This window comes from Labrus mixtus, chromosome 15 (genome assembly GCF_963584025.1).
Source record: "Labrus mixtus chromosome 15, fLabMix1.1, whole genome shotgun sequence".
Lineage (NCBI taxonomy): Eukaryota > Metazoa > Chordata > Actinopteri > Labriformes > Labridae > Labrus > Labrus mixtus.
Genome location: NC_083626.1, coordinates 21,179,943 through 21,193,973, shown reverse-complemented (window position 1 = coordinate 21,193,973; position 14,031 = coordinate 21,179,943). Strand labels below are relative to the sequence as shown.

The 14,031-nt window shown below is 40.6% G+C and overlaps 3 protein-coding genes across 5 annotated transcripts; 2 read left to right on the top strand and 1 right to left on the bottom strand.

Annotated features, from left to right (window-relative positions):
- Positions 1-21: 21 nt before the first annotated feature.
- On the top strand, positions 22-3,285 carry lmod3 (leiomodin 3 (fetal)). The gene is made up of 3 exons (XM_061057463.1): positions 22-533; positions 694-2,292; positions 3,026-3,285. The coding sequence occupies exons 1-3, from the start codon at positions 246-248 to the stop codon at positions 3,071-3,073; spliced, it is 1,935 nt and encodes a 644-aa protein (XP_060913446.1). The 5' UTR covers positions 22-245; the 3' UTR covers positions 3,074-3,285.
- A 424-nt stretch (positions 3,286-3,709) lies between these two features.
- LOC132989702 (PRA1 family protein 3-like) lies at positions 3,710-7,005 on the bottom strand. The gene is made up of 3 exons (XM_061057478.1): positions 6,735-7,005; positions 5,951-6,168; positions 3,710-4,839 (listed from the first exon to the last, which is right to left on the bottom strand). Exons 1-3 carry the CDS (start codon positions 6,914-6,916, stop codon positions 4,664-4,666), a joined length of 576 nt encoding a protein of 191 aa, XP_060913461.1. The 5' UTR covers positions 6,917-7,005; the 3' UTR covers positions 3,710-4,663.
- A 735-nt stretch (positions 7,006-7,740) lies between these two features.
- Positions 7,741-13,671, top strand: LOC132989672 (NEDD8-activating enzyme E1 catalytic subunit). Of its 3 annotated transcripts, none has more exons than XM_061057421.1 (18): positions 7,741-7,845; positions 7,948-7,986; positions 9,094-9,217; positions 9,378-9,458; positions 9,567-9,649; positions 9,926-10,006; positions 10,113-10,156; positions 10,238-10,302; positions 10,425-10,580; positions 11,082-11,184; positions 11,316-11,426; positions 11,572-11,625; positions 12,453-12,489; positions 12,591-12,672; positions 12,765-12,865; positions 12,967-13,030; positions 13,127-13,181; positions 13,282-13,671. In XM_061057421.1, the coding sequence occupies exons 1-18, from the start codon at positions 7,826-7,828 to the stop codon at positions 13,368-13,370; spliced, it is 1,389 nt and encodes a 462-aa protein (XP_060913404.1). In that variant the 5' UTR covers positions 7,741-7,825; the 3' UTR covers positions 13,371-13,671. The 3 variants fall into 3 exon arrangements, with proteins under 3 accessions (XP_060913404.1, XP_060913405.1, XP_060913403.1); XM_061057420.1 differs by having other exon boundaries at positions 7,811-7,845; positions 9,085-9,217; XM_061057422.1 differs by lacking the exon at positions 7,948-7,986 and having other exon boundaries at positions 7,805-7,845.
- The last annotated feature ends 360 nt before the right edge of the window (positions 13,672-14,031 follow it).

Below are 14,031 nucleotides of genomic sequence, written 5' to 3'. Positions count from 1 at the left end.
GGCCAGCTGGGAGCAGGGGCTGAGAGAAGAATGCTAGCATGTCTTTCCCCCCTGCTAGCCCCTAAAATATCTTCCATACAGTTCACAAGGTTTAATTTTAGACTCCACATGAGGCAGGAGGTTTGTAGCTGTGGCTCAAAGTCAGAGGCTCCCTACTTTGCTCTGTCCTGAGTCATAGACTGGACAGAAGTTATCCTTCCTACAATATTTTGAAGAAGAAAGACGCAAAATAGCACAGCGCAAACATGTCAGACAATGGAGACATTGAGGATCTCAATGAGGAGGAAATTGATGAGGATGAAATCCTTGCAATGCTTTCACCCGAGGAGCTTCAGGAGCTCCAGAGTGAGATGGATATTATGATTGCCCCAGATGAGAGAGTACCAGTCGGACAAAGACAGAAGGACCAGACAGAGAAGCCTCCAACAGGGACGTTTGACCATAGATCCCTGGTTGATTACCTCTACTGGGAGAAAGAATCCAAACGAATGCATGAAGAGGAAAGAGTCCCTGCTACTTTGCTACCAAGTGAGGTAAGAAGTTTAATTCTCAAAAGATCATAACAAATCATTTAGGAAGGAAGTATTTCATTCAAAACTATAAATCAAATAGCTGTGAAGTGGTATGGGCAGGATGAAACACATTGTGTCTGGACAAGTACACTAACTCTGGTATGTTTGGTTGTTTTATCAGAAAACGTTGAGGGAGGAAGCTGAAAGCAAAGAAAAAGAACAAAATACAGAAGATGGGGAATATGAAGTGATAGAAGAAGTTATTGAGGAAGAAGCCACAGATGGTGCAGATGGAGAGGAGATCATAGAAGAGATCATCGAGGAAATTGTTGAAGAGGTTGAGGAGGCTGAGGAGAGTGATGAACGGGAGGAAAGGCGAGATGAGAAAGACGAAAAATCTCCTGATGAACATGAAAATACAGACAAACAAGTCGATCCTCCAGTCAGCAACACAGAAAAAGTACAAGAAAACAAAACAGATGACTATCAGTCTTGTTCGGACTCAAAGGAGAAGACTGAGAGCTTGGTTACAGAACTTAGCACACCACAGGTTGAAGAGGGAGCGAAAAGTAAAACTCCGGACTCTTTGCCTCCCAATGAGGCTGAAGATCCGCCAGAGGTAAAAGAAACTATTGATAAGCTCCCGCAGAAGGAAGAGAGGAAAATTAACAAATTAAACATCCCAAAGTTGGCCTTTAACAACATAAAAATGACTTCAAGACCATCAGGAAATGAGACAAACCTGGACTCTACACTTGACAGAATCCGCAAAAACAACCCCTCTGTCACCGAGGTAAACCTCAACAACATTGAGAACATTCCCAAAGAAATGCTCTTGGACTATGTCAATGGCTTGAAGAAGAACAAGCATGTAAAAACTTTCAGTATCGCCAACACGGGTGTTGATGAAAACATCGCTTTCAACCTGGCCAACATGTTGCGAGAGAACCGCAGCATTACCACTTTGAATATCGAGTCCAACTTTATCACTGGAAAGGGAATAGTCGCAATCATCCGTTGCCTCCAATTCAACGAGACTCTGACGGAGCTGCGATTCCACAACCAGAGGCACATGCTGGGCCACCACTCAGAGATGGAGATCTCACGTCTGCTCAAAGCCAACAACACACTCCTGAAGATGGGCTACCACTTTGAGCTGCCAGGGCCCAGGATGGTGGTGACCAACATTTTGACCAGGAACCTTGACCGTCAGAGGCAGGTGAGGAAGGAGGAGCAGAGGCAGCAGCAGGTGAAGGAGCAGAGGGAGATGATGCAAATGTATGAGAACAGTCTAAACCTGCCGCCTGGTTTGCTTGAGATGCTTGGGTACATACCATCCCTGGAGCTCCTGCAGCAGAATGGGTTCATTCCACCCTCATCAGATCTGAGCGCCGTACCTCAAACACAGAACCAGACCCATCAGCCAGAGTCTCAGAAGGAGCCCAAGCACAAAAGCACGCCTGAACCACAAAGGGTCGAACCATCAAACTCGTTAAGAGACGTCCAGCTGAAGAGGACTCCTAAGAAACGGGACCCTTTTCTGGACCTGGACCCGAGGGATAACTCGAGACCAGAGAGGGCAAGTTTCCAATTGAGGAAGACTCCCAAAGTGAAAGATACTGGCAGCGAAGGGGTAACGGATGAAAGAGCAAACCTGACGGACGTCATTAAAACTTTGAAGCCTGTCCCACGCAGACGATTGGCACCGAAAGTCGACCTCACACCTCGTGATCAGCTCCTAACTGAGATCAAGAAGAGCAGTGTGGCCTATCTCAAATCTGTGAGTATCAAAGGGTTTGTACTGGGAATTGAATCAAATTTTAATAGTGCACTGAGAAGGATTTTGTTCTTTATAAAAAAAGGGTTGCTGATGACAGTTAAAAGTTCTTATTTCTTATGTGAATCTATTTATTTAAGTTAACACAGTCACCAGTCACCAAATTCTTTCGAAAATCCAGTTTTAACGCTTCTGGTTCAGCATTTTGGTTATCGTCATCTTTGTGATTTGGACCCAGAAGTGACCACATTTGGACACCGGGATATATATTGCTTTATCTTTATCCTGGTTGACAGGTCGCCCTTGTTGTGACTTGTCAATCACAGATATTTATGTAGAGGTTTCGTCTACCCGTTAGTGTTAATTTACTGCTCTGTGTGCATCTGAATTGCCCCCCGGGGACAAATAAAGTTCTTTGAATTGAATTGAATTGAGACACGCCCCAAAAGCATTCCCTGTTTCAGATTTTCAATACAATGGCACAAAAATGTGCAAAATAACCCCCCCCCCCCCCCCCCCCCCCCGGAAACTAGCAATTGAAACCATAAAATTCATAACCAAAATCTTTAGAGGGGTGATAAGTAAAATTACATAGATACATTTTCTCAGATGGTTTCACACAAGCTGGTTTCATGGACTTCATTCACCATGTGGCTACATCCACTTTAAAAAAACATTTTATGGTTTCTGTCACTCAAAGTGATCACTACACTCTTTCCTTTGTCCCCGCCTGCAGGTGCCGCTCCCTAAGGTCCTGGAATCAAGTGAAACCAGTCTCCTGTAAGGCGCCAACTTCAGCTGTTCATTTTATTCACTATACTGTTTGTTTTTATTATACACATTTGGTATTAGTCATGCTACATTTATTCAAATGAACTATACTAATAAGAGTGAACTCTAGTTTCATAACAAATTAGAGATATTGGCTGGTTGTTCTTCCACTTGTTTTGATCCTCATTAATGATGTGTAAAAATAAAAGCATACTCAAGACCAGAGTTCAATATCAAAACAGTCTGTCTTCAATTTCCATTGAAATGTTGGATCATTTTCATGAATTGCTATCTCCAAAACACTTTTTCAGTTCAGTTATTTTATACATGAGCTATATTTAACTTGAAGTTATGTGTTCAATAATCACTTTTTTTTAGAATTAAAGTCACATAAAAACATGGATCAAAAGTCATGTAGCATCCACATGAGAGACAATCTCTCTGAACTGCTATTTGCGAGGGTAACACACACAAACTGCACTCCTGATTGCGTGAGAGGCAACAGTTTCCTGTCGCTTTACTGCAGGGATAAGTAGATGAAAGAGTGGTTTAAAGGCAGAAAAAATGAATCACCAACAAAGAACTTGAAGATATGAAACGACTATGTCCCCGGTATCCTTCAAAAAAAAAAAGAGCTAACAATGAGAAATTAAAGTTAATCAATTTATTATTTTTTGTCGCATTGCCAAAATGACGTCCGTTGTGTGGTGCAGATGTTTTATACATATCTGCATGCTATATATTTTTTATAAAGAAAAAACACGTCAAAAACAACAACAAGCATATATATATATATATATGCCATGACACAACTTTTCAACAGTAAAGCTTCACTTGCCATTCATTTTTCAATATTGCATAGCTGTGATCAGAAGGGATACACTCAGGCCAGCCTTTATGGTCAGGAGCTGTAAATCTCTTGAGAACAAGGAACATTTAAGTTCCAGTAATATTAGTCAAGTAACAGCCAGTGTCTCTGCAAAACACAAACTGACCACGGATCAGTTTTCCTACAGCTCCTGGAGTGACACGATGGGAGTTATTGCTGTTTAATAAGCAGTTCACTGGGTGTTACAGTCAGATATGTTAATGTGGTTTTATTCAGGGAAAACAAAATCAAGCATGCTTGTTTTGAGGTAGCAAACTAAAAGGATCTTATACTTTTATCAGAACAATACTATTGGTATCTCATAACTGCGTTTGATATTGTGTTCAAGCATTCTACTTTCAATTTGGTAAGATACATAGACTGCTGAGATGTGGATCAAAGTGCATTGTTGACTAGGTATATCAATGGTTGTTGATCTTTTTTTTTTTTTGACGCAGGAATGCTCAAGCCTTTGGTAAACGTGGGTGCCCTTTGACTTTCTACATCCTATCCACACTGTGATTGTGCAAAACATGAAATGGTGTTATTATCCATATTCAGACAGTGGAAACTAACACAAAAGTAGAGGCTGATCAGGTAAACCGAAATGGATAAAAAAGATGGGAATGCTAACATCAGTAACTTTACAAATTTGACACTTGGGATACAAATTTGACGTGGAAATTGAAATCCGTAATCTATGACATTTCCCTTAGCACACCTTTGGCTGGCTCCTTATTCCTTCAGTTTGCTCTCAATAAAATCCTGAATCTTGTTCATTCTCTCCTCCTGCTGATCCAGGAGGTCCATGATGATGCCCATGGGGGTTTTCTTCAGCCCGACACCCTCAATCTTGTTCTCCAGTCTGTTCTTCATGTTGCGCAGTCTCAGCGAGGCATGGATCAGAATTACTGGAGGGGATATACAACAGCCAGTTATTTAGACGCGTGTGCAATGGGGAATATAAATAAATACATGACGGAAGATAAGAAAACAAAACGTGATACTGCTGCATCTCAGATATTAAGCAGGCATTGGGCTCAACGTGTCTTTTATTTTCGATGTCAGACGGATACTGAATGCATGACATCAGCCAGTAAATGTGGTTCTCTCCCAATCAACAAACCATAGCAACCCGTCAACACAGGCAGCAGTGGGCAAGCCTCCTGGGAAGCCATCAAACTGTCTCATCTATCCGCCGTGATGTTAGAGCGGTAACATTTGTTCTAACGATCCCACCCATCAATTATCTAAAGCATTCTGCTGACGGTCTGACTCTGAGAGTATTTAGAGAGCTCAAACAAATCCAAAGCAATACTTCTTAGCTGCTGTATCACTCTTCACACAACACCGACTTTATTTCACAATCTGTGCCTGTGACTGAATACATTTCAGTATAACTGTGTCAATGCCGTGTCCAAGCCCTACAGTGAGTCACAATGAGAGTGTGCCGCTTGGAAAAACTCGTTCACCCGCAGAAAAAAAACTCAGTTATGAATTTCTGTGTGACTCAGAAGCCCCTTGAAAAGTTTTCATGGTTTAGCGTTTGTTTACAGTATATTGATGGGGAACACATGATGATGGTCTTTGAAGAAAAATACAAAGTCTAATTACAGTGTAGTTTCTGTTGAGTACAAATGCTGTTAAACTACATATGCAAATGAGAGCTGCTGTTTACGAGGGAATGTGTTTGATGCTCAAATGAAAAAAAGGATCTATTTGTGTCAAACCTCAAAAATCCTTCAATAAATGTGGGTGTTAAGTCTTTAAAGTCAAGTTGGAGTGTCACAAGCTAGAAGAACCAAAAGGAAACTAAAATGAGTGACAGGTCAATCTTCACTCTGTAAACTCCACCCTTTAGTCGAAGCTGCATCTGAAATTCCAAACTGGAATGCTCCCGTTAAGACGGCTACAGCAGCACATCAAAAACCTTCTGTATCCAAGGATTTGTTTTTTTTAACAGTATACAACATCTGATTATTGAAGTACAAATAACAGCTTCTGGGAAGCACTGAGACTTACACAGCAAAGGGAAGGTGATTCCAAAAATGAAGACCATGACGCCACCACACAGTGACAGGAGAAAGTAACTCGTGACCATGATGCCGAGGACAAACAGAGTGGGGTTCTTCTTTTTAAAGTTCTTGACCACGGCTTTGTTCTCTCCCGCCCACACTGAACCCGTGAAGACCAGCGTCACCACAAGTCCTCCCAGAAACATGCCAAATGGGTTCAGGAACCTGAGTATAAAAAAAACAAAAAAAAACATAATAATCACAACATAATGAGTCTTCAACTGATTGAATGCATTTTTAATTGACAAATAGCACAACCTGCTGGTGATAGGAACAATTGCTTACATCCTGGACAGCTGGTGTAACCCACATGAGGGCATATGCCTGCAGTAAGGCCTCATCATTTCCACTACATCATCCTCTATTCAAAGAAAACTATCAAACCACATTAAGATATTTAAAATAACAGACACTTATTTCAAGTGATATGTGGCAAAATGAGATACTGAGAAAATCCTGTATCATGGAATCTCAACACACTTTAATCTCTATAAGTAACATTACTTTTTAGATGCATCTTGCGTATAGTTTCCACTGGATGAAAGTCAATGCGTAACTGCTTATAGGCCTAGAAAATACCAAAGGCTAGAAATTAATTAGAGTAAAGGTGCATTAAAGGTTTTCACAACAACGCTGTAAGTCACAGAAATAGCATGTGTGGTCATGAAGGGTGTGGATAGAAGGCATGCAGGCCAGAGAAGCTAGTCTGCCTCATAGCTAACAGGACTTACCCTACAATAATGAAAACGACCAGAACCACGGCGAAATAATTCGTCTGGTAGTACAGAAGATTACTGATCACTCTGTTGTTCCACTTCGTCAAATCTCCGAACTCCGGTTTGGCGAACCGGTCCGCTCCGGGGAAGAAATCATCCCACGGTCTGAGGGGTGCGAGCTCCATCTTGGCTGCCATGACTTCAACGTGTACACACACACAAACACAAACACCACCACCACCACACGCCGCGCTGCGTAATATTTTGACGGGTCAGCTGATCGTCGACTGTGTTCGTGGAGAAGGGGGGGGCGAACGAGAAGCTGTAATCTCGCTCAAGGTCTCACGAGAGTTAGATCCTCGATGGTGTTCGGAGTTGGACTTGCGTTCTTAATGCGCAGAAATATGAATACAAAAACAAGAAACAGTACACTGGGGTTACTTAGTTATAAAAAAATGTTATTATTATGTTGCACACAGGATATATTTTTTTTAAAGATTCGACGTCTTTAAAAAAAAATAAGAAAAAACGTGCAAATTGTACTGTATTTAATGACAATAATCTGTTTAAAACATTATACAGTATATGTTTATTGCCTGTTCAGCTAGTATCACATTTGCAAATTAAAATGTTAATCCTGAATTGAATGCAACAAAAACAAATCACAACATCCAAACATTGCAATGGGAAACCTGACTTTTAATGGCGAGGTGTAAATAAATCCACATTTATTAAAGTCACTTTGAATATGTTGCAGTACAAACATAAACAACATTTCTATCGTGAGAAAAAAAAAAAAAGGGCAATAAATGTAGACATTTTTCACACAATGGTTTCCCATACCTTTAAAACTCGCTTTCACACAATGCTTAGCTGGGTTTCGGTTACATTTGAGCTCTATATGTAATCTCATGGCAATATTTTTTTATGGGGAAATATATACTCATATACTGTTCTACAAACAGTTCCAACATACCGGGTGGTTTGGTGAGGAACATGGATATTTTTTTTGCAGATTTCTCTCCATGGCTCGTTGCAGCTGCAGAGCGCAGCTTTGACACCCGCAAACGCATCAGTTACAATCGAGGACATGGGACCGTGAAAGTATGGCGGATGCCGAGGAGCCGTAAGTCTGAATGGACGAAAATACATAATTTTAACGTAGTTGAACTCTCGCCTTTGTTGTTACCCCGGCATGTTTAAGCCCCGTTTTATTTTCTTCTTCCAGGGAGAAGAAAAGAAGGCGAATAGAGGACCTGACTGAGAAGTTAGTGACGAACGCTAAATAAAGGTCTCAGACTGGCAGCAGGTTTGCGTTGCACTGTTAGCGGCGACTGCTGGGCCAGGAGACGTGAAAATCATTTTTTTTTTTATACCACATTTGGACGGGCAACAATTGACAGCTCATTAATTTGAAAACTGTGTTGATTTACTTGTATCCATTCACAGTGTGAAACATCCAATAAACCAATCCTGTCTCCTCCTTGCAAGATAAACCCGTTTCTGAATTCACAACACATCTTTTGTACCACACTACATACTGATCCTTAAATGGTTTTGTGTATGTAGTTTCAGTACTGCATTGTATTTAACACTTAAACAATGAGATTTAAGAGTATTCTGTACACTTGTGTCACAAAATGTAATTGGCTAAATGAAAATGGAGGACGATCCCTGCAGAAAAAAAATACACAAATATTAATAAAACGGCACCTAAAAACATGAACTTGTCAGTGAAATTCTATACTTCCCAGATGTCTGACGGGGCATGTGTTGTACATTTTCCTGTTGCATTAAAACAGTAAAATGTATTTCTTGTAAAGCATGACATTTCAGCTATTTTGTTATGACATGATACATGTGCTGCACTGACCATCAATGAGTCTCTTCTTTTAGTGCAGTGGCTCTCAGTTCATGTGACCACTAGAACATCATTTCTACTGTCCGACCTCTGAGTGCACAGTAAAGACATTTTCCTTTTTTCACTGATTCTTTGGGTTAAATTTCCAGAGAAAACTCAAGAACAAAATACCAGAAAAGTCAGTGAAAAATAGGACCTCATTCTCAAGCAGAGAGAGATCAAAAAGTGCAGAGTAATGTTAGAGTCGTGGTCGACTGCAGTTAAAAAGGCTAGTTTAAGTTAATTCTACTGTGTACTGAATATACAGGACAATTTATTATCATTTCATCTTTAATGCCAAAAGAGAAAGCATCTAAACTGATTGCTTTCATTGCCCTTTGCATTCATCTTTTGAGGAAATGTCCCCTGCATGCATTAGAAGAACATGGCATTTGTATTATTTTGTATTGGAAGAAGGAGGAAATGTACCAGTTGAAGTTCGTTTACAAATTCAGTGGTGTGTTGTGTGTCCAGAATGGCTGTAGATGGTGGACAGATGGACGGTGGTTGCGACTGGGATGGCCGTTGGAATCATGTAAGGAAGTTTTTGGAGAGACCTGGCCCGTTCACCCATCCTGACTTTGAGCCAAGTACTGAGGTGAATATAAAACGGTTCCATGGAAACTAAAATGAACATTTTCACATTGATTTTGAACCATCATTGTGTGATAAAGATGTAGCTTGACACTCTTCGTTGATGCTAATATTTCACATCTCAACATTTTCATTCTTATTGACGTGGTTTCCTTTATCTCAAGTCTCTACAGTTCTTGTTGGAGACATGCAAGATTCTGGTCATCGGTGCAGGAGGACTTGGATGTGAACTTCTCAAAGATCTGGTAGGGCAAAAATGTAGTCTACGTTAAATTGTGCTCGTGTAAGCTGAGCAGTGTCTTCACTGGTTGCATCTTTGGATACATTCTTACAGTGTTCTTGTTCTCGTGTAGGCCCTGTCTGGCTTTCGCCTTATTCATGTCGTTGACATGGACACAATCGACATCTCCAACCTCAACAGACAGTTTCTTTTCAGGTATGTTTTTGCTTCATTCTCCTCCTCAAAATTTTGAAAAGTAATGTTTTAGTTAGTAGTAGTGTGTAATTAAAACTACTTGCCAGCATGGTGTGAGACACTCGTGTACATATTTACTACATCTGATGTTGTCGTCTGATATAAGACATAACATCTATGAAAAAAGGGGGCATATATTTTCCTGTAGGTGACTGTGCTATTGTTACAATTCCAGCGTGTAAATCAGATTACAACATCTCCTAAGTTGCATATTAAAAGTCATATACATCTATTCAGGCCCAAAGATGTTGGACGACCAAAGGCCGAGGTAGCCGCCGACTTTGTCAACAGCCGAATCCCCGGATGTAAAGTTGTTCCGTATCCTTTGCAGCAATGTTTTTTTTGAACAGTTGACTTTACTTGACCTTTATCATATATATCTTTTTTACTAACAATGATTCTATTCCTTATCAATAACATGCAGTCACTTCAAAAAAATACAAGACTTTGATGACTCGTTTTACAGGCGTGAGTATTTTTCTGATGAGATGTAGCAGAGCGTATAAAGTCAGGACTCTGTTGAGGTTTAACACAGCCATGTCTCTGTAGAGTTCCACATCATCGTCTGTGGACTGGACTCCATCATCGCCAGACGCTGGATGAACGGGATGCTGGTAGGAAAGAAGTTTTTTTTATTTTATTTTTTTACTTTGCCTGATTTGCCCATGTACGTATATCAGAGGCCTGCAGGTGTATTCTGTGGTGAGTTGTGACTTATGCTACCTTCCTTCTCTAGATATCCCTCCTGACCTATGAAGACGGAGTCCTGGATCCCAGCTCCATCATCCCCCTCATCGATGGAGGGACCGAGGGCTTTAAAGGAAACGCTCGTGTCATTCTGCCCGGCATGACTGCATGCATCGACTGCACATTGGAGCTCTATCCTCCACAGGTCACTTACCTACAGATATGCACCTTATTGTTTATAGATACAATTTATTCATTTGTTATGAGTGATCCAATACAATTATCACATTATTACATATCACGTCACAATGATAACATAATAAACCTCTGAACATGAAGCAAATCGGTCATATCCGTTCTTCATCTTCTTTTTAATCGTCAAAAAAAACATCTGTGATGCACAAGGGCTGCTCTTTTACAAAGTTGTGTTTCCATCTGGAACAGCTGTTTGTTAGGAAAAAAAAAACATCGTTCATGAAAAATAGGCAGTGTTAAAAAAAACAGCCTCATTAATTGGAGAGAAACAGAACAAATACAGACCAGACACACACCAGCACAACAGTCAAATTTGAACCAAAGGTCTCACCAAAGCGCAGAGAAAAGTAGTTACTAGACTAGAATAGATTTAATTTTTCAATAACCTCTGCATGTGGTGCTCTTCAGATACGTTCACTGTATGCTTAACTTTCCGTTTCACCATCCGCAGATTAATTTCCCCATGTGCACCATTGCGTCAATGCCTCGGCTACCAGAGCATTGCATTGAATATGCCAGAATCTTGCAGTGGCCCAAAGAAAAGCCATTTGGAGGTAAGCTCAAATAAGTACATTCTGTTTATTTGTTCTTAAAACAAATGCCATCACATAAATTACATATCATCTGCCAGTGTATGCATGTTATCAGTACAAAGACTAACTAGCAGGGTCGTTTTCTCATCTAGATAACAGCCTGGATGGGGACAATCCCGAGCACATCCAGTGGGTGTTTGACAGAGCCCAAGAAAGAGCTGCAGAGTTCAACATAACAGGAGTGACATACAGACTCACTCAAGGTGAACCAGTTTTTTTTTTAAAACACAGTTATTCATTCACAGATGAAGTGGACCATGAGTGAGTTCTTTTCTCATCAAATGCTTTTGTTGTCTTTTTCTAATAACGGTGAGCTGAATTGAACTCTGTGACTGTTTTGTGCCACAGGAGTTGTGAAAAGAATCATCCCCGCTGTGGCATCAACTAATGCTGTTATTGCTGGTATGAAACTCAAGTGTGTTTTTAAACAGTTCTATTTAGAATGTGTTTTTATTTTCTCCAAAAATCAATAGAAATAGATGTTTGACTAACCTGCCTGTAGTAGCCTATGAGGACATTTTTCAGTGCAACCTATAATTTATAAATATAACTACCCAGTTGATAGACAGGTTGCTTTTTGCTGAGCATTTTAATGTTTGTGACACACACACCAGAAATGGGCACAAGTCCAAGTCAAGTCAAAAGTCCAGATCCAAGTCCAAAAGTCCAGATCAATTCCCGGGCCTTTAAGGACACGTCCAAGTCAAGTATCTTATGGTTTAATAGCAATTATAACAACAAGAAAGCATGTTATAGTCATAGCAAGGCCAATCCAGCACGTGCAACGAGCATCCCTCTACTGAAAACACTGACATTCTTCACCCTATTTATATGACGTTATATTATATATTGATAATACGTTAATTTATTCATTAGGCCTAATAGTGCCATGTTGTTCTATTATCCACACACACCAAGCTTTCCCTTCCTTCCTTCCTTACTCCACCTCCCACCATTTCTCTTTACCCTCCTCTATGTCTGATCTTTTGACAATACTCATCAGCAGATGACGTAGCGAATCACAACTATCAGAAGCTAATACGTATAGGGAGAATCACATCGGCAGTAACCAGCTGCACGACAATATTAAAGCATTTTATCCATCACTTGCTTTTGGGTTTTCAGGTGTTGAGGGCAAAGAACAAACAAGAAAACAAATCAAGGCCAGCCTTTTCCTTTTTTATGACAGCACCATGCATGAGACTGAATCTTGTCTTTGTTCTCCATAGCTGCCTGTGCCACTGAAGTTTTTAAAATTGCTACAAGGTGAGAAGCAAAGAGGGGGGGAGGGAGAATCTCCAATCCCTTATTTTATCATCTTATGTCTCAATAAAACATTACCTAACATTATGTATTTTTTTTTGCAGTGCATATATCCCGTTAAATAATTACCTGGTGTTCAATGACGTGGATGGATTGTACACCTACACTTTTGAAGCTGAACGAAAGGTCTGTTGTGTGTGCTTAATGTCACCAGTGAACATGTTCTGTTTTTCTAGTCTGGACCAAGAATAACAAGTCTTTCTCTTTTTGTTGAGCAGGAAAACTGTTCAGCTTGCAGCCAGGTGCCTCAGGATCTCCAGTTTTCTCCTTCTGCCAAATTACAGGAGGTATTGGAGTACCTCACAGAAAACGCCTCTTTGTGAGTATTCAGAATTTTAAATTTTAGTAATGCTCCTTTAAAAAAAAAAAAAAAAAAAATACAAGGTCATAATGTTAAAAGTGTTTATAAATAATTTGCAGACAAATGAAATCCCCAGCTATCACCACCACTCTGGAAGGGAAGAATAAGACACTGTATTTGCAGGTAATATACTGAATTTAAACTACGAGAATCTGGCATGATGTTTGGTCACCTGTCATTGTACACTACCATGAAACTATGGATACAATTTTATTCCAGTCAGTGAAATCCATAGAAGAGCGAACCAGGCCAAACCTCTGCAAAACTTTGAAAGGTAAGAAGAAAAAGTCACTCTGATCATTCTGTGTCCGGTCAAGGTGACCTGCTGACATTCACCATAACCTACTCGCTATACCTTGTCCTCTCTGATGCAGAGCTGGGTCTGTCAGATGGACAGGAACTAGCCGTTGCTGATGTCACAACGCCCCAGACGGTCCTCTTCAAGCTCAATTTCACCACCTGATCACGATCATTACAACACAGCGCTGATCAGACCGACTGCATCGGAAAGCAAACGGGGTCTTGCACCACAAGGTTACTGTGATGCTGCAGTAGCACATTTGATGAGACAATGTAAATAAGACGGGTAAGGTCTCCCATGCGGGCTAGGATTGGCTGTCATATAAATATGGCTTCATTTAAAAACATAGTTTTTTCTATTAGTAACATTGTTTACCTCTTTGTGTATTTGTCCTGTGTTGGTTTATCCTGTAGTTATGAGAATAATGACGTGCACTGTGCTCTAATAAAGTTTCTATATCATGTTGTAGAGGAAGCGTCTTTCACCAGATTAGTTTGTCATAATTATTCAATAAGAAGAAACGGGTCGTCTTCACTGTTTAACATTAAGTCCATCAAAAGCACCAGGGCTTTCTCTCTATGTCAACCCCCCCCCCCCCACGCCCCCTCCCCACCGGATTGTTGATGGGCGGTTTGCCTCCCCACACCCCATTGCTCCCTATCCCTCTTCCTGCATCTTATCCCATCTCTCCCCCTATCCCTTTCCAAGCCCGGCGCAGTCTAGGCCTGTGAAGACTGTTTCGTCATGAGCCGGGGATCCGGCCAAAGATTTCTGCCTTTTAATAAGACAGTTTTTTCTTACCACTGTAACTTTTGCTGCTTTG